The 27,224-nt window shown below is 42.4% G+C and overlaps 2 protein-coding genes and 1 long non-coding RNA gene across 4 annotated transcripts; 1 reads left to right on the plus strand and 2 right to left on the minus strand.

Moving 5' to 3' along the window:
- Positions 1-938: 938 nt before the first annotated feature.
- Positions 939-17,259, minus strand: LOC119734992 (enoyl-CoA delta isomerase 1, mitochondrial-like). Its single transcript, XM_038208661.1, has 8 exons — positions 17,120-17,259; positions 16,468-16,608; positions 14,328-14,455; positions 4,860-5,006; positions 4,229-4,327; positions 2,865-2,946; positions 2,028-2,144; positions 939-1,114 (listed from the first exon to the last, which is right to left on the minus strand). The coding sequence occupies exons 1-8, from the start codon at positions 17,151-17,153 to the stop codon at positions 954-956; spliced, it is 909 nt and encodes a 302-aa protein (XP_038064589.1). The 5' UTR covers positions 17,154-17,259; the 3' UTR covers positions 939-953.
- LOC119734993 lies at positions 13,348-14,121 on the plus strand. The gene is made up of 2 exons (XR_005272137.1): positions 13,348-13,675; positions 13,927-14,121. It is a non-coding gene; the product is annotated as an uncharacterized LOC119734993 (long non-coding RNA).
- Positions 17,260-18,700: 1,441 nt separating the features above from the next.
- LOC119734913 (serine/threonine-protein phosphatase CPPED1-like) lies at positions 18,701-26,116 on the minus strand. Of its 2 annotated transcripts, XM_038208548.1 has the most exons (6): positions 25,905-26,116; positions 23,441-23,647; positions 22,489-22,770; positions 21,190-21,330; positions 20,284-20,414; positions 18,701-20,178 (listed from the first exon to the last, which is right to left on the minus strand). In XM_038208548.1, the coding sequence occupies exons 1-6, from the start codon at positions 26,089-26,091 to the stop codon at positions 20,119-20,121; spliced, it is 1,008 nt and encodes a 335-aa protein (XP_038064476.1). In that variant the 5' UTR covers positions 26,092-26,116; the 3' UTR covers positions 18,701-20,118. The 2 variants fall into 2 exon arrangements, with proteins under 2 accessions (XP_038064476.1, XP_038064475.1); XM_038208547.1 differs by having other exon boundaries at positions 18,701-20,414.
- Positions 26,117-27,224: the final 1,108 nt, after the last annotated feature.

Genomic DNA, 27,224 nt, shown 5'->3' on the forward strand with positions numbered 1-27,224 from the left:
AACCTGCACGTGAAAATTGTTTGTTAGTATTTTGAAGGGCGGAAAAAGGTTAGCATCTTCACTGAATTATCATGTATAAGTGCAAGCATCACCAGACCAATTTGAAGGGGGGGGGGGCAACAAAGATGCTGAAAAAGATCTCCAAGCTAGAAGATAGCCAGGCATTTTCCCCTGTAAACGGCTGCAAAAATCAAATCCATCTGATCAATGCTCAAAGTGGACGAAACGAGACATTATCAGACAAGCAATAGGAGGCACAATTGAATGATTATGTCCACAAAAACAAAACAAATGCGAAGCTGGATAAAGAAATTGACCTGCAACATCCAAATTGCCGTTCCGGTGCTCTACCGACTGAGCTATCCAGCCCGATGTTGGCAGTTCTCTAATTTGTCAGTGTCTTTGTTCAAGAGGCGCTAGTCAGAAGCCATAAACCCGTATGTGTCAAAAAGTCAGGGATCACGCCCAAAGTCACGTTGCTAGCAATATTGGCAATACATGCAGACATGTATGCTGCAAACACGTTAGGAGGGGGAGGGGAGGTTGAGGTGGTGTCAACTTCACCTAAAAAAAAATGGCAGGGGGGGGGGGAAATTGTGGCGAAAATTTTTAAATTTCATTAAATTAGAGGCAGTTTTCAATTCACTGCCTTAAAATGGCTCAACTCGACTCGAGTCACAAAATTTAGTGACTTGTTACAACTCTGCTCAACCACTCCCATTGTTGAAACAACCATTCTTAAAGCATACGAAACGTTTTATGCGTATTGTTCCTCTTTTAATTTGTTGAATACAAAAAAACAACACGTTGAGTAAAAAAGAAAGTGAACATATATCTTTCTTTACAAATGTATCGTTCTTGGAGTAGTAATGGCGATTGGTGAGTTCAAAATGGGTTTCAAATGTTGCTTTTTGGCGTTAAAAATGTTTCTACTTCTGTTTTTACAGTCTTATCTATTTCTTCTTCAAGCTCTCCAGGTACCTCCCTAAGGATTTCTGGATAGCATCCTTGTTGATGAACTCACTGAAGAAAGCAATGTCCTCCTCCTGCTTGGCCCGTAGTTTCTCCAGGAGCAGACCCCGGCACATGCCCTTGGTGATGACTCGCGCGTGATCTGAGCATTTTACAGAAAGAGCAACATGTGCGATCAAAAACGGGGCCCAATTGCATGGCTCTGTTTACCGTCAGCTAAAATTCTGTGCTTAGGTAAAACTCTGGTATTATTATTATTTCATGGTTAATAGCGAGGAATTTTGTATTTTGTGCATGCCCACATCCTGTAACTAAGCATTCTGTGCTTACAGGTTAGCTCAGAATTTTTCTTTTAGCGCAGTTAGCACAGAATGGTGATCCTAAGCGCAGAATGCTGCGGTAAGCAGAGACCCGAAATTGGGCCCAGGTGTAGATCTCATCATTGTTTCCGGTGTCTAAATCGATTCAACTTCGTTCTTGACGATAGACCATGGAAGGGAATACTGGTTTCTAGAGTTTATGTGGACAGTCCATTGCCTCAGTAAGGGCTTCAAATGGTCGATGAAAAGGAGGACGTGCCCTATTTAAATAAATTTAGGGGCTAATCGTCCTTACTCGCAGCAGAAGATGAATTGTGAAGGACGCAGCTACAAAATAGTCGAGCCAACGGCATGTAAAGGTGCCTTATAGACTGCCACCATACGACCCATGTCCGACCATGGAGCACATCCAGATCGAAAGTGGTAATATTTGCAGAGGCAGGAAAATCGGAGAACCCGGAGAAAAACCCTCATGGCACAGGAGAGAATCAACAAACAATTCTACTCACAGAGGAAAATCGGAGAACCTTGAGAAAACCCTCATGGCCCAGGAGAGAAACAACAAACAGTTCTACTCAAATACGACCCGAGACGGGAATCAAACCCGGGCCACAGTGGCGAGAGGCGAGTGCTTTACTGACTGCGTCATCCATGCCCCCCATTTTCAACCCCCCCCCCCCACAAAGCTAAACAAATAGACCTGTAACACCCCCCTCTCCCTGTAACTTTACTTGCCTGGTATTTTCAGCCATTTCGCCAGATGTTCCCGTGCCTTGTTGATGACATCGTCCAATGGTGCGATCTCATCCACCATACCGATCCTCAAAGCCTGCTCTGGTTTGAAGAGCGTGCCTGACAAGATAAGGTTTAAGGCCCATTAACACATATGCGACTTTATCGCACACCAATTTCGTGCGTTTTTACAAATATGCACAAATCAATGAACATGTTTACATTAAGGCGACAAAGTGTGTGAGTTACCACGCGATTTTTTTTTAAAACGAATGCGAGGTGATTTTATCACGCGACACAAAAATTTTGCATACGTATTTCACCTGAAACCTTTGACTGAACTGATTGGTTGTAAATGATGGACGAAAAAATTGTGCAACATATAACGTTATTTGTGGACACACACACACATCAGAGACACACATACGGAAATTTGTATCCTTGTGGAGACATTTCTTTGTTCTCGTGTACTGAAGTTTTCGAGTTTGAAAGTACAATTTCAAAATGCTCTTATTTTAACCAGAATTAATTTCCTTGGCTGAAATTCGGACTTAATATCCCTTTTCTAAAACTCTACCATTTGCGACTGATCAACATACCTTGGAAATTCCTAGTTTTTGAGTAAAATCCACATATCTGTTTCGTGAAAACCTTGTGGAGACGTATTCATCTATAGAAATTGCCCTGTGGAGACGTATACAATCTTTTGTTCCCTATTGTGTGCATGTCTCCAGAGGGCACGGTGTATCAGATCATTGCCGTGTACAACACTGTACTCGACTCGACTACGACACTGGCTGGCACAGGTAATCTAGAATTTGTGTAATTTATACACCGTACCTAGTTGTAATGCCATCTCCGCTTGTCTCTCGCCGCAGGTTTTCACCATCAGCTCTTGGAACCAAAACGGGGCTACTATACCCTGAAAAACACCAAAACAAGTACATATTTAGTAATCCCATGAGCGTGAGTTCGTCTGTGTCCCACACGCCACTCGGCCGAAATATGGGACACAGACGCACGACATGCATTCCACGAATGCGAGTGAGATAACGAAATTATATTCCAGCAATTTTGATCATTGCACAGTAAGGATGAAAAATGCACGCCATGCACAAACTTTTCAGCGGTTATCCTATAACACGTGCGTGCAGCACGAATGGCGTGCGCATCTTTGAATAGCTGAATACGCGGAGTGCAGTGTGGACCGTGGTGTATGGGATAAAACCACACTGTTGTTGCCATGGATCGACCAATCAGGATCGAGGATGCAAGTTTGCTTGAAGACAAAATGTCATAACTGATATACAAGGTAAACAGTGACTAAAACATGCATGCAAGACTTTTTCAAAAACCTGGGCCCAATTTTATAGCACTGCCTACATGTACCTAGTAGTGCTGGTAAAACGTGCAATTTTCTGCTCATAAAACCTAAGTTACTCAGTGTAGGCTTATATTAAGCACAACGACTTCCAAAGTAGATTCTTCTAAATCTCCAAGTCGGCCGAGTGACAGATAGTCTAAGTATCACCGGCCGTTATCCAAGGAGCCCAGACTCCTGTCTAACGTCTGATATATCAAAGCATGCAGATTTATGCCATCTCGCACCTCAGCCAATCAGAGTCGACTTTACTCAATCGTGACCTCATTTCATTCCCAAATCAGGACTAAACATTTGATTGGTCAATTCGAATGCAGTGGTTTGTAATGCAACAACAGCCGGGCGCGTTATCGCGTAAGCGCGTGACGCGGGGCTTTTTAATCCATTGTCTAAAACGTGCAACGGATGAATGACCGAAGACCCGATATAGAAAGCGCCTGCTGATTGGTCAAAATCTAGGAGGTCAAGAGGCGGGGTCTTGCCTAATCAATCAGCGAATCTGCTCACATATCATAGACCATGGTGTACGCCATGGTCTATTACATAGAACAGGTGACAGAGTCTATCATTCCTGAAATACCCAGGTAGAATTTTCGTGCTTAAGTCAGCCTGGTTATTTTCTTTACTACATGCCATGAAATCGGGCCGTTATTGTTCAATTTCTAAAATTGTCTGTTATTCTTCAACTTGGGATAGTCAACTTGCAGAAGTTAACTAAGCTATTTCTCAGAATACCAGGTTTCACAATTTGGGGAAATATCTGTACTGAGGAAATTATTTCAAATAAACTAAACAAAAACAACACAAAATCAAGACTGCTTACAAGGTGAACTTCATTCAGACCCATAGTGAATTTGCCCTCTGCCATGATCCTGTAGTCACAACTCATTGCCATCAGACACCCACCGGCAGGAGAATGGCCCTGGGAAAGAAAACCATTGCAAAACAATTGGGTTTATTGGCTCTTCCATTTCCAGTTGTGTTTATTTTGAGGATTCATGCTTAAATTGAGCAGATCTAGAGTATTGGAAATGATTTAATTAATTTAACTCTGGTGTTAGTGTGGCATTATCCATGCACGATCCAGGACCATACAGCATCTTGCAGTACATATTACAATAGTCACCAAATGCACATAACTATTTGCTATCTATCAAATTTAGCGTGTATAGCAGTCAGACGACTGCAAACAGCCGTCACTTGAGCTAGCTGACTAGTCTTGTTGATAGAATGATTAATTATCCACGCCCTAAGCAAAGGCTGCTAGACTCACTATAAGGATTTTCAATACCAAAAAATGTGGTTCTTGTCAGAGGGCTGGTGTTTGGCTATGAATTTCATGGCCAATAGGTCAAAACTGGTTAAAGGGGCCCTCGCCACGTTATTTTGCTACGTTTGAAAGAAGAACTGTTTGACCAACGAACGTTGGAGTAATTAAAAATGGGTAGTCTTACATTTACGGCGGCCACAGTGGCCAAGTTGGAGCCGTAGAGTCTCATCCAGAAATCTTGGAGTGACCTCCAGAAGGCACTGGTGTAGTCTGACGATTTCTGGTACATCTCCGTGATGTCCAACCCGGCCGAGAAAATCCCGGGATTGGCCTGAAAATAGAAATGTGCAAACGCGAGTGTACAACAGTGTTGTAGTCAAATCCATCACAAAGTCCAGGCGTAAGTAAACCACAAGTTTGGTCACAAAAGAGTTCTCATAAACAAGTCACTGAAAGTGACGGAAGCCAGGAAAGGAAACCAAGCTCTGAGAATGACCTCAACTTAACTTAAACCGTTGGATTCGCTCAAGCAACGTAGGCAAACTCAGGACCTGACTTTTCTCTATAAATGTGTCAACTCGCATTTTACTTGCAATATGATTTCTTGTTTCTCTTTGACGATTTCTCGTTCCGGAAAGATTTCCATATACGAAGTTCACTCAACACCCTGTGTACAAACCCTATGAGATTGGACTGAAAAATTCTAAGTGTTTTCTAAGAAAATGCTTGTATTTTCTCACTGCTCAAATTGACTTTGATGACATGAAATTGCTATCTGGGGGCTTGTTAGTCAATACAGAGGAAAATTAGTGAACTTCGTATATGGAAATCTTTCCCTCGTTCCAATCTCCGACATCCCAATGTGTTCCATGTTCCACGTAACAGGGTCAGTGCTACAAAATATGGGTTTATTCACCGGTTGTCTGCATTATACAATTCCATTTCGAACACCAATCCTAGCATTGATGTTTTTAGTCAGTCCCTCTTTAGTTTCAAATCTTCTGTCATGCAAACTTTACAGCCGCCCATGTCTTGCCCTTAATGTGGGACTGCCATCGTAGATTGAAAAGTCAGGCCCAGAGTGAGCGTATTTTACATGAAATAAAACACATTACGCAGGGCTGCCATGCTCTGAAGATGCGATTTCAGATTTGGAATAACCCTAACTCCCTAGGCCTTTTTGCTAGGATGTAGCCTCAATCCTGCAAAATCCTCCAATTGGCCTCATAGCAAAATAGCATATAGCCTCAATCCTGCAAAATCCTCAAATTGGCCTCATGGAAAAATAGCATATAGCCTCAATCCTGCAAATTCCTCCAATATTTCTTGAAAATCAGAGGGGTGACCACGACCTGAATCCAGCAAAATCCTGCAGCAGTGACTGTCAACATGTTGAGGCTTGGCCAGTGACATCCTGGAGCAGTACGGAGGATTTCAAGCATAATCCAGGTGTCACTGCAGCAGCTGTGCAGTGAGTTTGTCTTAAGTTTATTAATTTTCTTAACAAGTTTTTCTTAGTTTAAATTTAGAATTCCATTTTTAGAGTATTACTTCATATTTAGTGAAAGAGCCTACAGTTAACTTTCACCTCATAAAAGTGAAAGAGCCTACTTATGTGTTGCATTAAGTAGCCTCCTTCCCACCACCAGAGTGACCTTGTGCACTTCCTATGTGCATACAGAGACCCTGTGTGGGTACAAGTACCACATAATCTTGCCACATAAACAATGGGCAGCCATATTTACTGACCATGTGATTTCAGAGACAAGTGTTTTCATACTCATTGCGATTTAGTTCTTCAAGTTTCATCACTTTATTCACTCTTTGTGGACCTTGAAAGACCCCATTTTGGTAAGAAGCATTTTCCTTGATTTATGAGTTACTTTTAATAAGTTTAGAGACAGAATTCAGTGGATTTTCTGAGATTTTACAGTTGATTATTCATTCAGCAAAAACAGATTGAACTGCAAATAGTGTTTAGATTTGACAAATCAGACTTCACATTTTTGGACTCAACTTGCCATGTTTAATAGATTAGACTTTTCCATGTACATTTATTATAGTTTTCTTATTAGTGTTTTTTCTGCTTTATTAAATTGCAGATTGTTATCTCAATCTCAATCTACTCAATCTACAATCAGCAATCACCACCATGTTGTCAAGTGGCTTCATTGTGTTTTGTGTGTGGTTCCTGGATTGATTGCGAATACCAGTCACTTGGGAGTCCTTTTCTCATAAGTTTGAGAACTAGTAGTCCGAAACTCCTCTGGGCACAAGTGAGCCCCGAGGCAGCCACAATAACAATCAAAGGACAATCAAAGTCACAACCAAAGTCCAGTCGTTCCAGAGCATGCCGAGTGAATAAACCCACGTCATGTCGTTACCAATCCAGTCGTCTTCTAGTCATAAGTTTGACAAGTCAAAGAAGAGTAACGCCGGTCAAGCAGCAAGTCACGCTGGTCATGTGTCGTCTTACAAGTCAAGTAAGAGTTCCAGTCGAGCCAGTCATGCCGTGTCCGTTACATCATCATATGCACGGCATCAGGAAGAAAAGCTGGAACTAGCGAAAACAGCGGCTGCTCTGCAGGTCCAGCTAGACTATGCAGAGAAAGAAAAACAGCTGAAACTCCTGGAGTTGGAGGCGGCAAAGAAAGTGGAGGAAATGAAGATCGAGAGAGACAAAAAGTTAGAACAACTTGAGATAGAGAGGAAATTGGCCGAAACCCGAGCTGTGATGGAGGTGTACTCATCGCTGGAGCAGGATGACAACAGTTCAATATCATCAGAGCTGTCCGGCATCCCCGCCGACAAACATGAACATATGCAGAGATTCCTCAACTCGCATCAAAGTGATCACCCCCCTCCATTGTGTCCATCTGTGCCCCAAAGTGAAAGCGCATATGTGGACAATGGGTCACTCCAACCAGTTGCCATGGTTACATCAGCCAGTCAGAACAGACCTGATGAACAGTCCAGTGCACATCAGTCTCATCACCAAAGTGAAGGAGGACGGATGACGATGTCGTCGGCACTTGAGAAGTGCATTACACAGTTGGCCGAGTCCAGTAGACAACAGCATGATGTAAACAAACGCCTTGTTGCATCTAGCCAGCTACCAAAGATAGCCGTCCCCCATTTCAACGGTGATCCACTCCAGTACCCCCTGTGGCGGAACTCCTTCAATTCCCTTATCGACAGCCAACCCCTTGACGCCGACACCAAGCTTAACTACCTCAATCAATATGTGACGGGAAAACCAAAGCACCTAGTGGAGCACTACATGCTCATCGGCACTGAAGAGGCCTACACGCAGGCAAGAAAAGTATTGAACGAGAGGTACGGAAACAGTAGTGTAGTGAGCACTGCTTTCATAAGCAAACTCCGTCAGTGGCCGAGGTTAACGCCGAGGGATGCAGCAGGCTTGAGAGATTTCTCTGATTTTCTGGGGAAAGTAGAGGCAGCACGAGCAACCACAGCAAGCCTTGGAGTGCTGGACTACGCCAGTGAGAATGCTCGTCTAGTCGAGAAACTGCCATTCAACCTTGAGACAAAGTGGCGAGACAAGATTGACTATTGGAGACAGATCCGTGGTCAGGATTCCTTCCCCCCATTCAGCGAGTTTGTCAAACTCGTGAAGATTGCAGCAGACAGGGCAAACATTCCTGAGTTGCAGAGCGTGGTTCGAAGTCAGGACAAACAACGTTCAAATGCAGGAAGTGCTCCGAAAAAGAACACCAGTGTTTTTGCGACTAGTACCAGTCGAGGTGAACCAACAAGCAGAGTGCAGTTGTCCAGTGACAAGAGTTGTCTCTTCTGCAATAAGCGTCATCTCCTGGACGACTGTGAGCGCTTTCTGCGCAAGCCTTTCGCTGAGCGAAAGGATTTCTTCTTCAAGAAGAGACTGTGCATGGGCTGTGCACGTTCTAGTGATCATCAAGTGAGAGAGTGTAACGACAAAAAAGTTTGTCGGATCTGCGCCGGTGCCCATTTGACCTGTCTCCATCGCAACTTCCAACAGAGACGGCCAGAAGAAACTGCTTCAAGTAACCCCCAGTCAGCAGCAGCAAGTAAACAACCAGCTGACAAAGTCCCAAACAATTCATCCCCACCCAAAGAAGTCATTGCTGTGCACCCAAAACGAGATGAGGGAATGTCCAACTGTATCCAAGTGTGTTCCCAACCAGACCAAGAAGGAGAAGGTGACCACTCCATGATTATACCAGTGTTGGTTCGTAGTGAGAGTGATCCAGCGAGGGAGTTCCTCGAATATGCCATCTTGGACGAACAATCTAACAGTTGCTTCGTGTCAAAGAGTTTGTGTGAAAGGATGAACCTGCAGGGACCAGAGACGCAGTTACTACTCAGTACAATGCAAGAGCAAAATGTGCAAATCACCAGCAGTCGCATATCCGGGCTTGAAGTGCTTGATGTCAATAGAGAGCACACTGTTAAACTTCCAGTCTGCTTCAAGCGGGACAGCGTTCCAGCCAAGAAATCCCAGATACCGAAACCTGCGGTTGTGCATCAATGGCCCCACCTGAAGTCTCTGGCAGATAAACTCATGCCCTATGATCCAACCCTGCACATCTCTCTTCTCATCGGAAGCAATTGCCCAAGAGTGGTTAGACCCAGAGAAATCATCGCCGGTGGAGAGGATGACCCCTACGGCCAGAGGTCACTACTAGGCTGGGGAGTAATTGGGAACGTTTGCAAGGCTGCACGACAAACCGATGACCAACCTGCAGTATGCAACAAAGTGGTTGCTGCTGAACCACAAAGCTACCAACACTTCGTCTATGGTACGAGGGTGAAAGAAGTCTTAAACCCAGAGAAAGTTCTCAAGGTGTTGGAATCCGACTTTGTCGAGAATCATCAGAGGAAGCCATACTCAGTAGAAGACGAGAAGTTCCTGAGTGTGATGGAAAAAGGAATAAAGAAAGCATCCGATGGCCACTACGAAATGCCACTACCACTGAAGTCTGACGCTGCGACCCTGCCTAACAACCGCCAACTTGCAGTCAAGAGATGGAATCAGCTGTCCGCCAGATTCCGAAAGAATGTGAAGTTTCGTGAAGACTACAGGGAGTTCATGAAAGATGTTATCCCAAAGTGTGCAGAGAGAGTCCCCCTAGACCAACTGGAAGTTGATGAGGGAAAGGTAAACTATGTGCCGCACACCGGAGTCTATCACCCCAAAAAGCCGGACAAGATAAGAGTGGTGTTCGACTGTTCAGCCAAATATGGAGGCGTTTCACTCAACGACCATCTCCTTCAAGGTCCTGACTTGACTAATGGTCTTCTCGGTGTTCTGTGTAGATTCAGGAAAGAGGAAGTGGCCTTTATGGTTGACGTGAAGAGCATGTTCCATCAGTTCTATGTAGAAGAGAAGTACCGTGACCTGCTGCGATTCCTATGGTGGGAAAATGGTGATCCAGAGAAGCCAGTGGTCGAATACAGAATGAAAGTTCACGTGTTTGGGGCCGCTAGCTCACCAGGCTGTGCCAACTTCGGGCTGAAGAGAGCAGCAGATGACGGAGAGGATGAGTTTGGAGCAGAGGCAGCAAACTTCATTCGTAATGATTTCTACGTAGACGATGGACTGAAGTCACTACCCACAGTGGAAAGAGCATCATTACTGATCAAAGCCAGTCAGAATCTGTGTGGAAAAGCTGGGTTGAAACTGCACAAAATCATCTCCAACAAAAGAGAGCTGTTGGAAAAATTCCCAGCAGAAGAGCGAGCCAGTGGTACAAGGGAACTAGATCTGAAGGTTGATGTACTACCAATGGAAAGAGCCCTGGGCGTCACTTGGTGTGTCGAGAGTGACACCTTTCAGTTCCATATTGAGTTGAAAGATAGACCATTCACAAGACGAGGCATACTTTCAACTGTAAGTTCGATCTATGATCCAAATGGCTATGTGGCTCCAGTAACCCTCAGAGGGAAGAGAATTTTGCAGCAGATGTGTCGCGACAAGCTTGATTGGGACAGTCCAGTGCCAGAGATGCTACAACCTGAGTGGGAGAAATGGCGTTCAGAGGTTCTCGGCTTAGAGAAGATCCAAATCCAGCGATGTTTTAAGCCCAAGGATTTTGGAACTGTGACAGCAGTTGAATTGCATCATTTTTCCGATGCAAGCCAAGATGGTTATGGTCAGTGTTCCTACCTGCGACTAGTCGATGAGAACAATAAGGCACATTGTTCCTTTGTAGTCGGTAAGTCCAGAGTGGCCCCTCTGAAGCTCGTCACCATCCCCCGGCTAGAACTTGCAGCAGCAACTGTCTCAGCAACTGTGAGTGAATTCCTGCGACGAGAGCTATGTTACGAGATGCTCCACGAATATTACTGGACAGACAGCAAGATTGTTTTGGGATACATAAACAATGAAGCAAGACGATTCCATGTCTATGTTGCTAACAGAGTGCAGCAAATCAGAAGTCTGACTAACCCAGAGAGATGGATGTACGTAGACACCAAAGAAAATCCTGCTGACGAAGCATCACGTGGTCTGACAGTAAAGGAACTTATAGAGAAGTCCTGCTGGTTATCCGGTCCAGATTTCTTGCAGAAGGATGGCCCCTTTCAACCCCAGCCAGCCGTAGTTGCACCACTGAGTGAATCAGACCCAGATGTGAAAAGAGTCTCAGCTTTCGTGACAACAGCTGAGAACAACGCACGACATCATCACTTCGAAGTGAGCCGACTTGATTGCTTTTCATCCTGGAATAGAGCTTGCAGGGCAGTCGCTCTTTGTCTGAGGTTGAAGACAAAGTTGAGGAACAGAGTAGTGAAGAAACCTTGTGAAGGGAAAGTTTGTTCCACTCCTGCGAAGCAAGCAATCACTGTGGCAGAACTACAGAATGGAGAGATGGAAATCATCAAAAATGTTCAGCATGAACATTTCAGTGTCGAGTTACAGGCCCTACAAGAACTTGGTGTAATCGGGCAAGTCACCGATGGAAAGACTGCAAGGGTGAGAAATGACTACCTGAAGAAGACGAGTTGTCTGTACCGGCTAGATCCCTTTCTAGATGTCGATGGCATCATCCGAGTGGGTGGCCGTATTGCCAGATCTGATCTTCCAATTGAAGCTAAACATCCAGCCGTTCTCCCTTACAAAGGTCATGTCACCCAGTTGTTGATTCGCCATATTCATGAGAAGGTGAATCACATGGGCAGAGGAATGACACACAACGAGCTACGTCAGAGAGGGTACTGGGTAATTGGTGGTTCATCAGCTGTGTCCAACTACATCTCAAGATGTGTGACCTGCCGCAAACTGCGTGGATCGCTGCAGCGACAGAAGATGTCTGACCTACCCGTAGATCGACTAGAGCCAGCGCCCCCATTTTCCTATTGCGCTGTGGACTACTTCGGTCCATTTTTGGTGAAAGAGCGTAGGAGTCAAGTGAAACGTTATGGTGTCCTGTTCACATGTATGGCGTCTAGAGGTGTTCATCTAGAGACAGCAAATTCCCTAACGGCAAGTTCTTTCATCAATGCCCTTACAAGATTCCAGAGCAGGAGAGGACCTGTACGTCAACTGCGTTCAGACCAAGGTACAACATTCATCGGTGCTCGGAGTGAGCTGAGAGAAGCGCTAGCTGAGATGGAGCAGGACAGAGTCCACCAGTACCTGTTAGAGAGCAACTGTGACTGGATTCCCTTCAAGCTGAACACACCGCATGCCAGTCACATGGGAGGCGTGTGGGAGAGACAGATAGGTACAGTACGCCGTGCACTAGAGGGTCTTCTTCTTAAAACCACGACACAACTGGATGATGAATGTTTCAGGACCTTCATGACTGAGGTAGAAGGCATCATCAATTCACGACCTCTCACGACAGACTATCTCTGCTCATCAGACGCACCAGAGCCATTGACACCCAATCATCTGTTCACCATGAAACCCAATGTGGTTCTGCCTCCGCCTGGAAAGTTCCAGAAGGAAGATGTCTATGCCCGCAAATGGTGGAGACGTGTCCAGTTCTTGACCAATGAGTTTTGGGTGAGATGGAGAAAAGAGTTTCTGCACCGTCTTCAAGAGCGCAAAAAGTGGGTCAATCCAGTAAGAGATCTACAAGTAGGTGATGTCGTGATCTCCAAGGAAGGTGAGCAGACCAGGAACCAGTGGCCACTGGGACGCGTAGTGGAGACGTACCCGAGCAATGACGGAAGAGTCAGGTCAGTGAAGCTCTTGATGGCTGATGGCACACGAGACAACCTTGGCAGACGGCAACACTCTCCATCACTCCTTGACAGACCAGTACACAAGCTTGTCCTGTTGGTACCCGCAGAGAAGCCTGAAGCTCAAGAGACCAGAGAAGTCCCCGCCGAAGAGCCAAACTGAAGATCCTGCCAGAAGAGACCCACTGCTGACGACAATCTATTTAGTTTATGAACTTTACATTTTAACTGTTCTTGTTACTCATTAGTAGGTAGATACCAATTTAACGAGCCAACACTAGTCTGCATCTGAGGAGCAGGGTGTGCGAGACAAGATGACCACCAAGATGAAGGAACATTTTCATGGACATTAATCTTTGAAGTTCAGGTTTGATTTTAGTTTGTTAACTGCGAGATGCAGTTAGAGGAGCCATGTCACTGCAGCAGCTGTGCAGTGAGTTTGTCTTAAGTTTATTAATTTTCTTAACAAGTTTTTCTTAGTTTAAATTTAGAATTCCATTTTTAGAGTATTACTTCATATTTAGTGAAAGAGCCTACAGTTAACTTTCACCTCATAAAAGTGAAAGAGCCTACTTATGTGTTGCATTAAGTAGCCTCCTTCCCACCACCAGAGTGACCTTGTGCACTTCCTATGTGCATACAGAGACCCTGTGTGGGTACAAGTACCACATAATCTTGCCACATAAACAATGGGCAGCCATATTTACTGACCATGTGATTTCAGAGACAAGTGTTTTCATACTCATTGCGATTTAGTTCTTCAAGTTTCATCACTTTATTCACTCTTTGTGGACCTTGAAAGACCCCATTTTGGTAAGAAGCATTTTCCTTGATTTATGAGTTACTTTTAATAAGTTTAGAGACAGAATTCAGTGGATTTTCTGAGATTTTACAGTTGATTATTCATTCAGCAAAAACAGATTGAACTGCAAATAGTGTTTAGATTTGACAAATCAGACTTCACATTTTTGGACTCAACTTGCCATGTTTAATAGATTAGACTTTTCCATGTACATTTATTATAGTTTTCTTATTAGTGTTTTTTCTGCTTTATTAAATTGCAGATTGTTATCTCAATCTCAATCTACTCAATCTACAATCAGCAATCACCACCATGTTGTCAAGTGGCTTCATTGTGTTTTGTGTGTGGTTCCTGGATTGATTGCGAATACCAGTCACTTGGGAGTCCTTTTCTCATAAGTTTGAGAACTAGTAGTCCGAAACTCCTCTGGGCACAAGTGAGCCCCGAGGCAGCCACACCAGGCCTACATTTATGCCTGGCTGAGCAAAAACAACACAAGGTCCAGCCCAAGACCTTGACAAAGTGCATCCTACGAAATCATTAACGCACTTTTGCCATGTAACCTCAATCCTCCAAATTCCTCCACTTTGGCAAAGAGGATTTTGAAGGATTCAGGGCGGTTATAGGGTTAAAACAGAATAGAACAAATGTAAGCTGACGTACTGATGTCAGGATAACGCCCCGGCAGCTGCTGTCATTCTCCAGTTTTTCGAGCGTGATGTTCATCTCCATCATGAAGTCTTTACTCAGACTATTGACTGGCTTCTTGTTCATCTTCACAACAGCAATGCCTACACATGGGACATTAAAATATTCACCGTTAAACTCCCTTTAAAATCACCAAAAAACAACCACATTATGGCCAGTTTGCAGTGTCATCAACTCACTTGGAAAACTAACAATACTTAAATATATTCCCTGGCTACATGGCATCATCGGTTTTGGGCTTCTGACAAGCGCCCCTTGAAGTTGAACAAAGACATTGACCAACATAGGGCTGGACGGCTCAGTTGTGAGAGCGCCGGAACGGCAATCCGGAGGTCGCAGGTTCAAGCCCTGCTCCAGTCAATTTCTAGTCAACTTTAAATTTTAAATGAAAAAACATAGTGATTTTAAGAAAAATTTAAATAATCAAAATCTTGCATTAATTTTTTTTTTTCGTTTAATAATAGGCAGTGTATATTTTGCCGGAGACGGCAAACCTTTAGTAAACGTTAGTTTGCCGGATATGCACTGAACATGCGCAGTTACTGTTTTTTTGTACTTAAACATTTTCCGGTGACAAGTTTTAGTCTGGCTCCATGCCAAAATTATCGTTGTTACCTCGTATTCACAAGATGGGATTCAGACCATCTTATAATGTTGGACTTTATTTCCCTTTTAAAAAAAATCCTCCAGAGCCACAAATTTGAAAAAGAAAATGTAATACTCTGCAAAATTTTTTTGAGACATGTTAAAATAATAAAAGAAGAATATTCTTATTTATTTATTTGGGGATGAGAAAAAAAAAACTTTAAAATGTGGTGCGGTCGGAATCGAACGCGAGTCATCCCGCTTACTAGAGCCTTTGCTTAACCATTACACCAAACGTGCTACACAACTTTTGGTGGGAATTAAATACATCTTATAATTCAGCCCTATTTTAAAGAGTACAGCGCCCTCTGTTGATATGGATTGCCGCCGGCAAACCTTTAGTAATCGTTAGTTTGCCGTCATTACCTCCGGCAAAATATCCACTATCTTAATAATATCATCTATTAACCCTTACTCTCTGAGGGTAGTTTACTGCATGTCAGTTGGTTATGCCAATGCCCTCCAGCTGCAGTTATTTGGCAGATAACAAGTCTTAACAGTGAAGGCTCCAATTGGCAGGAGTTGGAGGCCCTGGAGGGTGCCTGATACTGACCAGCTGGGGGCACTCACTTTGTTATCAGAGGACTCTCATTGTTCTCTGTGGCATGTATTGGAGTGCCTGTCCAGTTACCCTTGAAATGACATGGCAGATATTGGAGGGCCATGCAAAAAACATAGGAGATTTTCTTGAGGCACAATTGGCATGCATTGGAGGGTCAAGTAGGGTAAGGGTTAAGGGAATCCGGCTCGGGTAATTATCAGCACCAAGACTCTAAGCAGTCTTAAACAGAGTGATTAAAACCTCTCGAGCACACATTTATTCCCATTCATAAATACCTTTTTGGTACAAAAAAAATCAAGTAATTCGTTCAAAAAATCCCGATTTTGATCAACAAGTTCACTCCAGCTTTTTGAAACATCCCTCTAGCAAAATAATGGAGTGTTCAGCTGGGGAGGTAGATGTAAACAACCCTTTTATGGAGATTGACGCGCGCGTAGCACGTTCTTCGCGATGTCGCGCAGAACGCACCTGGGGCGTTGCGTTTTGAATTTAGAACTATAAAATTCGGACTCACTGGTAGTGTTGCGCATGCCTACGTGAGGATTGTGAACGTTCAACCAATGAAACGGTAAGAGGCACTGGATTTTTAGGAGTCCACATTTTTATGTGACACTGGAAAAGTGTTTAAGACCAGCTAGCCATGTCTTTATCATCCGTTTAAGACCGGCCACGTGACGGGCTCTCGACCAATAGGAATGGCTAAACTGTCTGAGGTATTTATGAATTGTCACTCATAAAGTGGAAAAATTAAATGAAAAAACTTTTCTAAAGGAAATGGTTCATTTAATGAAACTTTGAATGACAGAAGTGTATTGTGCTCTCCAATGTTAATACCTTGAGGAAGAAGTATAGCTTTTACTTAGCAAAACAAAAGAATGGTTTTAATACCTTCGTTATTACTGTCTCTTTCCACCATGATGTGGTTCCCTGACTCGGCGTAGTGGCGTTTCTGCTGCAATAGCGACAGTGGAGTGGGACCAGTCTGTCTTCTGCATGCTGATGCACTGCGAGCTCGTGACAGAATGCAAGCTGTAAGCCAGAACAGACTTCAATATTAATGTTGTTGTTGATGTAGGTTAGACTGGTGCCTAGAGCACTCTCCATTATTAAGGCATTAGAAAGGGAATTATACGTCTAAGCTCTGATTGGTGCACTCTTTGGCAGATCCCCGAATGCTACTTTTTTCCCGCAACCTGACACCACTTCTGTGATTGTGTACTAAGTCTTTAGGAGAGTCAAGAAAAGTATTTCCTAACATTTAAAAAAGTAACAAAATTGGAAATGTTTCTCAGTCCATGATTCATGTCTTATGATTTATCATCATTTTTGCAATGAATGACCTTCATTGAGATGATATATGAAGAAAAAAAGTGGCGTCAGGTTGCAACATTTTTTCCAAAATGATTTATCCCCCCCCCCAAAAAAAATTGTGTTTTGGATCCGCCCTTGCAAGTTGCAATGGCAATGGCAATAAACCAAACACTGTCCGGAAACTGGACAACAAACTTTGAACAGGGGCCATCAATCAAGGCTGATTTACCTCCACTTTTTCCGATTAACCGCAATACTTCCATAGTCGTGCCTGCTGCGAAGCTCTAGATTCAGAGTAAAAAAAAGGCCGAATCAAACACTAAATAAAACTTTATTAAGCCCACCGATCAAACTCAGAGCAAAGTCGACCATAGCCCCATAAATGTGGCCTATTTACTGGACTGCCTCCGTAAACATAGGCCACACATCCACATGTACAAAAATCGTGTCGACTGAGCCAAATTTTGATTTTCACATTAAGGCTTAGTTTGTAGGGTTTTTTTGCTTTAGAAGCATACTCACCCTCTTTACAGGCTAATCAGAAAGTGCTGCCTTTTTCAGATGTATATTTTTTTGTGAAATTTCCAGATTCATTTTTACACGTTTGCGTATCAAAATTTCAACATGAAATTTCACAAAAAATTAGACATCTGAAAAAGGCAGCACTTTCTGATTAGCCTGTAAAGAGGGTGAGTATGCTTCTTAAGCAAAAAAAACCTACAAACTAAGCCTAAATGTGAAAATCAAAATTTCGCTCCGTCGACACGATTTTTGTACATGTGGATGTGTGGCCTATGTTTACGGAGGCAGTCCAGTAAATAGGCCACATTTATGGGGCTAAGTCGACCAGAGCTGCTAGAGCCAGAAAGCCGAAAGTTAGGACGCCCTCTATAATTTTTTGGGCAAAATAAAAATAAAAACCAAGTTTCTAGAAACCATCTACTGTATTCAACTCGTAATCATTGTTCCCCTTTCGGGTTATTTTGCAGAAACTGTTAATGTTTGCAAAATACTTTCGAAATCCATGCCCCCTTCCCCATTTCAATTACGAACTAGTTTCAAGCCGATGTTTATACATTTATTAATTTCATCCTTAACTTTCTCCCAGTGCTGGCCGTCTTACTAAACAAAAAGATATATCTATAAAATTATCACTGTGTCATCCGGTTTTTTTCGGGGGGGGGGGGAGGTGTCTGTAACCCCCTGTAAAAGTTGGCTATTGTATTCTTTTTGCACCTAAAAAATAAGGGTATTGCCGGGTCACAGATAATTCCTGAGAAAATAATTTATTGAAGAACTATACTATTGGCGAATTAAGCTGGATGTCACATTAAACTCCACAAATTTTGTATTGCTAAACAAACATAGGTTAATTTTTTTAAGGGATGAAACTCGAAAAAAAACACAGAAGAAAGATTAATTTTGTTTGACTGCATGACCAAAACAACTATACAGCACCGGGCAGTGGGCACAAAAACTAATAAACAACCGATCCCGTTAGCTCGGTGGTCGAGTGGTAAAGACATCTGCACTAGAAAGCAGGAGGTTGTGGGTTTGAGTCTCACCCGAGTGATTTTTTTCCAACTTTCACTCGGGAGGTAACACACCGAGTATACATTGTTTATACGTCGGTGAAGGGCAAAACCTAATATTCATTTACATCATCCCGACGCAAAGTTCGATCTGATGAAGGTGAAAATAAAACTACATTATTGTAATTCCCAAAGTGGAAATGATATAAGAATTAAGAACTTTATCTGAAATATACATCGCAACGCACCTAAAAATAAATCAGTCAATAGAAAGGGTATGGATTTTCAATTTTCATCTTGCTTAGAGTTTAATTATCAGTTTCTGTGAAGTGACATTGCTTCAATGTAGTTGGCATTATCGGTGAGAATAACGATTCATAATCAAAGATTACAAAACTAGACATACTGAAATTTATACTTTTAAGCTCTACAAAAAACTATTATTTACCAGCTTTCTCAAAAAAATAAATACATCTTTTGGCCATGGATAAGAATTAATTAAATAATTAAACCTATCCAGGAAGTACATGTACATGTTTCCTCTGAATTTTTTCCAGAATTTTCAGATTCATAATTTTGCTTACTGACTAAACTTCACCAAAACAAATAAAATGTATTAGTGTTATCCACTTTTTTTTCTGGGTAATAAACAGGCATAAAATTATCCGTACCAAACTTAATGTACCCGGCTGTGGTATCAGTTAAGTGCTTTTCAAAAACAAACTTCGGCTAAAAGCCTCTCTCATTCGCTTCAAATTCTGCTCAAATTACCAAATAATCACTAAAAATTAAATTAAAAAAAAAAATACAACCTTTCAGGTTATATAGAGAATTATACACTAAGCAACTATACAAGCAAGCAAGTATAAATGGCAGTTTTAAAATGAGTGTTCACTTAAAAGAGGAAGTCAGTAGTCTGTCAGTCACCATAAATTGTCTGTGATAGAGAGAGTACCAGACAAAAAATTTTTAAAGGCACATAAATCATTGGCTCAAATTGTATGCATTTTGTTCATTTCAAATAAAAACACCACTCAAAATCCAAAGATGAATGTTCAAATCCGGGGATTTCTCGAGAAAACCATGCACTTTTTGATCATGAAACACGATTTTGTCAGTAGCACTCTTTTATTTCCAAAAATCTGTCAATTGACTGATCGTTGGAAGTCACCTATATCGGTTGATTTCTTTGAAATGTCAGCAACCCAGACGGAATAATTTCACAAGGTTCTTAGTACTGGTACGATCTTTAATTTTAAGATCCAACTTTTTGAAAATAATTCCCTAGGTCACTTTTGGGACAATTGCAAATGATCCTACATGGTTTAAAGATGGCGCGCATCTTGAGCTAATTATAATGAAAGTAAAATGTTCATTTTATCCTACCAATCCTGCCACCCAACAAAATAACTGGCTAAATCCGCAGTGGATGGTGCCATCAAAGAGAACTGTGCAAAGAACCAGACTTTGCAAATTGCAATAATATATGACAGATAATTATTGCTTTAAATCTTTGTATTTATTTACAACATAAAAGCCTCGATTCAAAGGATAGAGAAAAAACCACTGAAGTCACATTTGGCACGAAAATTATTTAATGAAATACATAAATGAGGTGTTTTGGGGAAACCCAGATAAACAATTTCACTGTTGTTCGTCTGGCATGTGCCATTAGTGAGTGTGGCATGTTCCATTATCATTCAAGAGGTATGTCGTCGACGTTGTAGAACCAATGCGTGATGGAATCCTCCGTAACCTTGACAACGCGCAGGCAAGATTTGTCCTCTGGCATGCTCCATTATCATTCAAGAGGTATGTCGTCGACGTTGTAGAAACGATGGGTTATGGAATCCTCGGTAACCGTGACAACGCGCAGGCCAGATTTGTCCTCTCCTAGGGGCTTGCCCCAAGCTGACGTCACCACTTCCTCCATGCCCTTGTAGAATCCCCCCGCATTGCGATGGTAGTGCCCGCAGAAAATGATGCGCACCCCTGTTGCGAGAAATGGTTAAATCCAGATGACTCATTGCAACAACAGCTGGGCCATTTTCCAAACTTTGTTTAAGTTTTGAATTCATCTCAAACTACAGCAGCCAATGTCACAAAAAATTACGCAATGGCATAAGTCCACCTGCGCCACAATTTATTGCGCAAGTTGCGCAACACGTTGCGCAACACTTCACGCTGCGCAACACTTCAGTTATGACAATTTCATGAAAGTTGCATAGTGCATAAGTCTGCGACTTGCGCAACAAATAATGGCATAACTTGTGCAATCATTTTAGGTGGCATATTTGGCATAGCGACTGAAAATGACTTATTTTACCAGCAAATCGTGATCGTCGTGGAGCCTGTTATTGCACAACTTATCAAGGTTGATACAAGACACTCACAGCTTTGTGTTGGAAGTAAAGGAATTGCTATTTTACTTGTGACGACGCTTTTTGAGTTCAAGTTCCCGCATGATTCCGAAGAAAGTTGGACACAATTATTATCAAAATAGCGGGCTGAGCTGATTTAACGACTGTTTCGTGATTGAACAAAATCATACACAAACAGCTGTTGCAAATGCTGTTATTATCCTCGTCCAAGATATTTATATTATTTGAAATGTTGCACAGCTATGCCAAGTTTCGTTAAATCCATCAAAACTTTATTGCTGACCAACAAGATCACAACTTTTGCTCGGTCTCAAACCAAAGGTGGGCGGGGCTTATGACACAATATGGAACAGTCCATTTCAAGTTGTATATATTTGCATAATTACCAGCTTTGTGCAGTTTCTCCAACATTGGCAACCTCAGCCTGATGTCTGTGTTGAAATAATCATTCTCCTCATTGGGACTTTTTAGGAACCACGGTATGTGCTGGAAAACTACGACGTGTTTACATTCTGTAGCTTGGACATCTGCCAAGAGAGACGAAAATCATAAAATTTAAGTAGTGGTATTTTTTATTGGTGTCTGCCTAGTTTTGCTCTGTCTGTGTTTTTTATTGTTGTGTGTCTGCTCTGCATAGTGTTGATCTGATACACCGTGCCCTCTCTGGAGACGTGCACACAATAGGGAACAAAAGATTGTATACGTCTCCACAGGGCAATTTCTATAGATGAATACGTCTCCACAAGATTTTCACAAAATAGATATATGGATTTTACTCAAAAACTAGGAATTTCCCAGGTGGGTTGATCCGTCGCAAATGGAAGAGTTTTAGAAAAGGAATATTAAGTCCGAATTTCAGCCAAGGAAATTAATTCTGGTTAAAATAAGAGCTTTTTGAAACTTCGCTTTCAAACTCGAAAACTTTACTACACGAGAACAAAGAAATGTCTCCACAAGGATACAATTTTAGTATACACGTGTGTCCTATGGTGCATTTGTGTGTGTGTGTGTCTGCATTATGTTGTCCTGCACAAGCATTACATTCACTGTGTGGACTTCCAAACAAAAGATGTCCACATAAACCAGGTAGCAGCAACGTTGTGTGGACTTGGGCCACGTCCACACAATGTTTTCCCCTCTCTGGAAAACAGGTTTAGAGGCATTTTGGGTTTAAGGTTTATCAGTGGCAAAATTTAAAAAAAAAATAAAGAGAATCATAGGAACAAATTGGATTGAAAGAGTTTTCACAGGTTTTTCTTAACTACACGAAAACAAAAGAAAGTCCACACTAGGTGTGTAACGTAAACATGGGTGTCTGTGCGGTTTTTTTTCTTATTGTGTCTGTGTGGTATGCCGTCTCTTTTTGGCAACCTTGTGCCCAGGGTGTCCAGCAGTACGTGCCCACCACTACCTGCTCTCTCACTCTGGTATTGGATCACTTGCATGTGCAAAAATTCTGAACACGTATGCAAATGAGGAATAGTCTGGTACCTGCCAGTGCGTTACACCAGACAACCCTTAGACAACTCTATGGAATATTGTACGTTCAGTTTTTAGTTTGTCTCAGATTTTGCGCGTTCTGCGCCAATTTGAATATCATGTAATTGAACAATATTTCACAAGCTGCGTTGACGCGATTTTACCGCGATTTCATTAACAGATAGCTATAGGGGAAATCCATGTACCTTCTAGCTGCTTGTTCAACCATGCGTCGTGCTCCTCCCTTGCCTTCTGGCATTTACTCGGATCGGCGTAGACCTGGGAGTTGAGAACGATGAACCGCACCCCTCCGACCCAGAACGAGTAGAAATCATCACCGAAAGTATCGTGGTACAGCTGGATGTCCTCCATGGACGGACTGTCCCCGATGTCGTGGTTTCCCGGTAAATAGACAAGGGGGATTTCGGGGTCCAGCTTGTTGAATTCTTCCGTGAAGGAATTCTTCTGGCCTTCACGGCTCGGGCGGCCTGTCAGATGAGAGAACAAATCGATGAAGGAATACAGCTTTTTACTGGAAGGTTTGAGCCGGGCGACAAGGGAAATTTGAACCAAATATCACTGTATACTCTGGGATCCGGAAATCAGATGGGGTGGGGGCTGAACTATCAATAAATATATCAAGACATCAGCTCGATCAACTGCAAGCCAGCACACAATAGGAGGTGCCACAAGAAGAGCAAAAATATTGTGATCAATGGACAATTGTGTAGTGATGCGTGACTGAAATTAAATGAAACTCATAGGGGTTGAGGCCAAGGCTTAGGAGTATCTGCAGAACCAAACATTTTCAAAATTGACCTCATGGTTTTGTAGTTATTTCAAAAACAGTCAGACAGACACATTTTTTTTGGGGGGGGGGAGAGACATACTGTAGACCCTGCAGTGGTAGAGGGCACTATATCAACCAGATGCATCAAATCAGATCTTGGGAACTTTGGCACAGTGAGCCATGAAACATCCGAACATACCTCAGGGCTACCCATTAGCTTGAATACAGCACGAGCGAGGTATGAGAAATGCATGGGGTTGAGCTGCAAAAGTTGATTTGAAGCACGGGTGATTTGACTGGGTTTGCAGGGTGTCGGGACGGTCGCATTAGGGAGGGCAACAAATAATCCACTACTACCCACTACCGACCTGGCATGGCGTCCAGCATATCCCCGAGGATGACCACAAATCTCGGGCGTGGCTTCATCTTATTGATCCTCTCCACCCCCCTCTGCGTCAGCTCCACCTCCTCTTGCCAGTCCTGCGCAGAGGGGTCTTCCCAGCACGCAAACATGCCGTACTGCGTATCGGCCGAGGCGATGAACGTGAACGGACCGCGCCATGCGCCCTCGTTCTCTGAAGGGATTCAAACAGAAGAATACTGTTATTTTACGGCATACAGGATCGTTTGCTTCTGATGCATTTTGTTCATAACACCACTCAAAATCCGAAGAAGAATGTTCAAAAACCTAACCTGTTGAACTTTCAGCACAGTGGATCTTTTTCGAGAAAATGATGACAAACCATGCACAACCTATCGATCACGAAACACCATTTTGTCAACAGCACTCTGTATTCCAAAAATCAGTCGACTGACAGATCGTTGGAAAGCGCCTACATTTTCTTTTTTTATTTCTTCAAAATGACAGCAAGCCATATGGAATAATTTAATGGGGGGGGGGGGGGGGAGGTGGGGGTTAGTCCCGGTACGATCTTTACTGCAAGTAAGCTTTCTGTTAACAGTTTGGTATTTGGGATAAATGCACATGATGCCTATAATCCTCCCTCTCTAAATGACAATCTAGAGAGAGTTACCCTATACGTCAAAATCTGTGACAGGTTTTAATAGTTCTGTAAACTGGCCTCATATTGGTACAATTGACAGGCTGTGGTAGGTATGTTAACTGAGGGTACCATGCCTTGACTGACATTGACAGATGTGGTGGGACAGCACTGGTGAGTGCCTGTCAGTGATGGATTGAGTACGTCCAACACCACACTTTTGCTTACTCCACAAGCCATGCATTGTGCACTGAACAAAATTACTGACGCAAAGGTTATCAACCTATCAGAATACATACAGGAGTTGTGTCTCTACATGTATCTCTCCACAGAACACTGTTCAACACATCAACTTCTGTGTGCACTTACAATGGGCTAACCCTTGAACCTTAATGGTCATTTGTGCATTTTTCTTTAAGGAACAAAAAAGTGCCCAAAATCTCCAGACGTGTTCTTAACAACTTAAACCTGAAGAGGTTTAGCTCTGTGAATGCTGTATATTTTGAGAAAACACAATTATCTGGATCTCGATTCAATGTGTTCAAAAGTTGCTGAGTGAATTGCGCCCTCTTGTGACACAATCCTGAAATCAGCATTGGGGACATGGTTCTCATTCTGCCGATGTCTATGTGATGTCACGCACTGAACCGACGAATAAGAGCAGCCTCCTGGCCTGTGCGTCTTGTCAACACTTGCACCCATTCACAGATTCGCCCAATTACAAACAAACTACAAACAGAAATGTCCAAAAATGTGTCACTTGACACATAATTAGAAATGACCTTCTTGTTTTCTTCAAAATGACAGCATGCCAGAAGGAATAATTTCACAGGACATTTATTTAGAGTCATTGCAATCTTTAAATCAAGTACGCTTTTTAACAATAATTTGGTCGGTTATTTTTGAGATAGCTGCAAATAGCCCCCTTTAAATTATACACAAAACAAACTGTCGTCACATCTGGCTAGATTTCGATGCTTGCTATTCCAACACACTCTATAAAACAATATAGGCCTAAAACTGCCACATTGAGGAATTTGTTTTTGATGCTGGTATCATTTAGAAAATATTTCAGATGATGTTTCAAGACAACCTTTGCCTCACATCACATGACATGATCACATGACCAATATGATTGCGTATAATACTGAATGGGAACCATCAATGATGATTTCATTCCACATCAACTTATTCTTGTTTCACTAAAGCCGAAAAAAATGTGTAAACAATCCCGATCCCCGCCACATTTCTAAAGGTTTTTTTCCCATCCCCAAATAAATAAGAATATTCTTCTTTTATTATTTTAACCTGTCTCAAACATTTTATTGCAGAGTAGACCCTATTTCTTTGTTCAGATTTGTATCTCTGGAGGGTTTTTCTTTTAAAGGGAAATAAAGTCCGAAATTATAAAATGGTCTGATTCCCATGTTGTGAATACGAAGTTACAACGATTATATTTGCATGGAGCCAGACTAAAATTTGTCACCGGAAAATGTTTAAGTAAAAAAAAAACCCAGTAACTGCGCATGTTCAGTGCATATCCGGCAAACTAACGTTTACTAAACTAGGTTTGCCGTCTCCGGCCAAATATCCACTGCCCAATTTTTAACAAAACTGGAAATGTTTCTAAACTCTCAGTCCCAGATTTTATATTCATGTCTTTTCAATATTTTTTTTCAATGGCTGACCTTTATTGAGATGATGTATGAAGAAAAAAAGTGGCGTCAAGTTGCAGCATTATTTCCCTGCATCCTTTTTAGTAGGTTAACTAGGCGATAAAAAGGCAACACAAGTGAGTTTCCGAACAGAAAACCGGACGTACACAACTTACCTTTGTCGAAACCCTCATACTGGTGGTTTCTGGCTCGAATTCTTAGCTTTTCAGCACCACTGTTCCCCGCCATTCTTAACTGTCGGATGGCTACTCCCTCAGTCAGCGAACCTCGGCTAGCAAACCTCCATTTTGTAGAAAAGTTGATGCAAAATTTCAACCGCACTAGCTTTGTGAAGGATGTCATCGACCATTTATTTCCAGACTAGACTTGTTACTGTTGTGCCCATTCTTGAAAATCACGCATTCTCGAGAATGGGCATGCACATTCTCGAGAATGGGCGCGCATTCTTAAGAATGAGCGCTCATTCTTAAGAACGAGCACGCGTTCTTAAGAATGAGCGCTCATTCTTAAGATTGGGTGGGAATATCACGTGCACAATTTATGAATTTTGCCCAATCTTAACAAACATTGCACGACATAATTATGTTAAATGAATTGTATAGCGGTTAAAAGGGAAACAATTCATATAAAGAGGAAAGAAAATGTGCTATGCTTCTGTACTCGTATAACTACGATAATTTGAATCAAATTAAACCTGTTATTATTGTTTTTTTTCTGCCCACTATGGGAAGTTTTGTAATAACGGAGGACTGTGAACTTGTCTGGGAAGTGCTTTATTTAGGCTAGACAAGTTACAAGTCCCTGCATGTATCATATGCGTGCCACGAAAAAAAACGATGTCCAGAAGCTGCCAAAATTGCTCTTTTGACTAGATAGAATCCAGCTCTGCGACGTTATGGTGGGATGTGAACAATAAATTGGTGGCAATTTAAATGGGAAATAGCATTAGCACTATGGGATGTCGCAGTATTCATTCTCATTCTTCACATTCTTCATTCTTACGTCCCCCCCCCCCCGCTTTTATTGTCCCAAAAATCAGAATTCTTTGCACTAGTATTATTATGTCTCTTATATTTTCCCGGTCCCCCCCCCCCATATTAATACGCCTTTACTTATCATATCCACTCTACTTTTCAGCGCCTTGCGTTGCAACAGTATAATTATTGAGAATCCGTGAACGAGGATTCAGCTAGACTTGCCAAGCGCAGCCGGTGCTCGGCATCGACAAGACCGTTATCTTGTCGCGCATTCTCGAGAATGTGCGCTCAATCTGGAAGAGTTATTTTTTTGCCAAGATTGAGCAAGGATCCAGTTGCACATTCTCAAGAATGTGCCTGCCCATTCTCGAGAATGCGTGATTTTCAAGAATGGGCACAACATTACCAAGCACCAGTCCTTCCTTCCTCGTGTGTCTTACCGTTTCGGCGCGAGATCTAAAAACAGAACAGCTCCCCCTCGCGAGACTATTCTCTGAT

The sequence above is a fragment of the Patiria miniata genome, unplaced genomic scaffold (assembly GCF_015706575.1).
Source record: "Patiria miniata isolate m_02_andy unplaced genomic scaffold, ASM1570657v1 HiC_scaffold_28, whole genome shotgun sequence".
NCBI lineage: Eukaryota > Metazoa > Echinodermata > Asteroidea > Valvatida > Asterinidae > Patiria > Patiria miniata.

Coding starts and splice junctions, on each gene's coding strand:
- LOC119734992 (XM_038208661.1), bottom strand. CDS start 17,153: ATGGAAGTATTGCGGTTAATCGGAAAAAGTGGAG. Junction 16,609..17,119: donor GTTAATCGGAAAAAGTGGAG/GTAAATCAGCCT, acceptor TCTGGCTTACAG/CTTGCATTCTGTCACGAGCT. Junction 4,328..4,859: donor CCACTGTGGCCGCCGTAAAT/GTAAGACTACCC, acceptor TTTCTTTCCCAG/GGCCATTCTCCTGCCGGTGG.
- LOC119734913 (XM_038208548.1), bottom strand. CDS start 26,091: ATGACATCCTTCACAAAGCTAGTGCGGTTGAAATTTTGCATCAACTTT. Junction 23,648..25,904: donor GTATGAGGGTTTCGACAAAG/GTAAGTTGTGTA, acceptor GAATCCCTTCAG/AGAACGAGGGCGCATGGCGC. Junction 20,415..21,189: donor GGAGAAACTGCACAAAGCTG/GTAATTATGCAA, acceptor TTCTCGCAACAG/GGGTGCGCATCATTTTCTGC.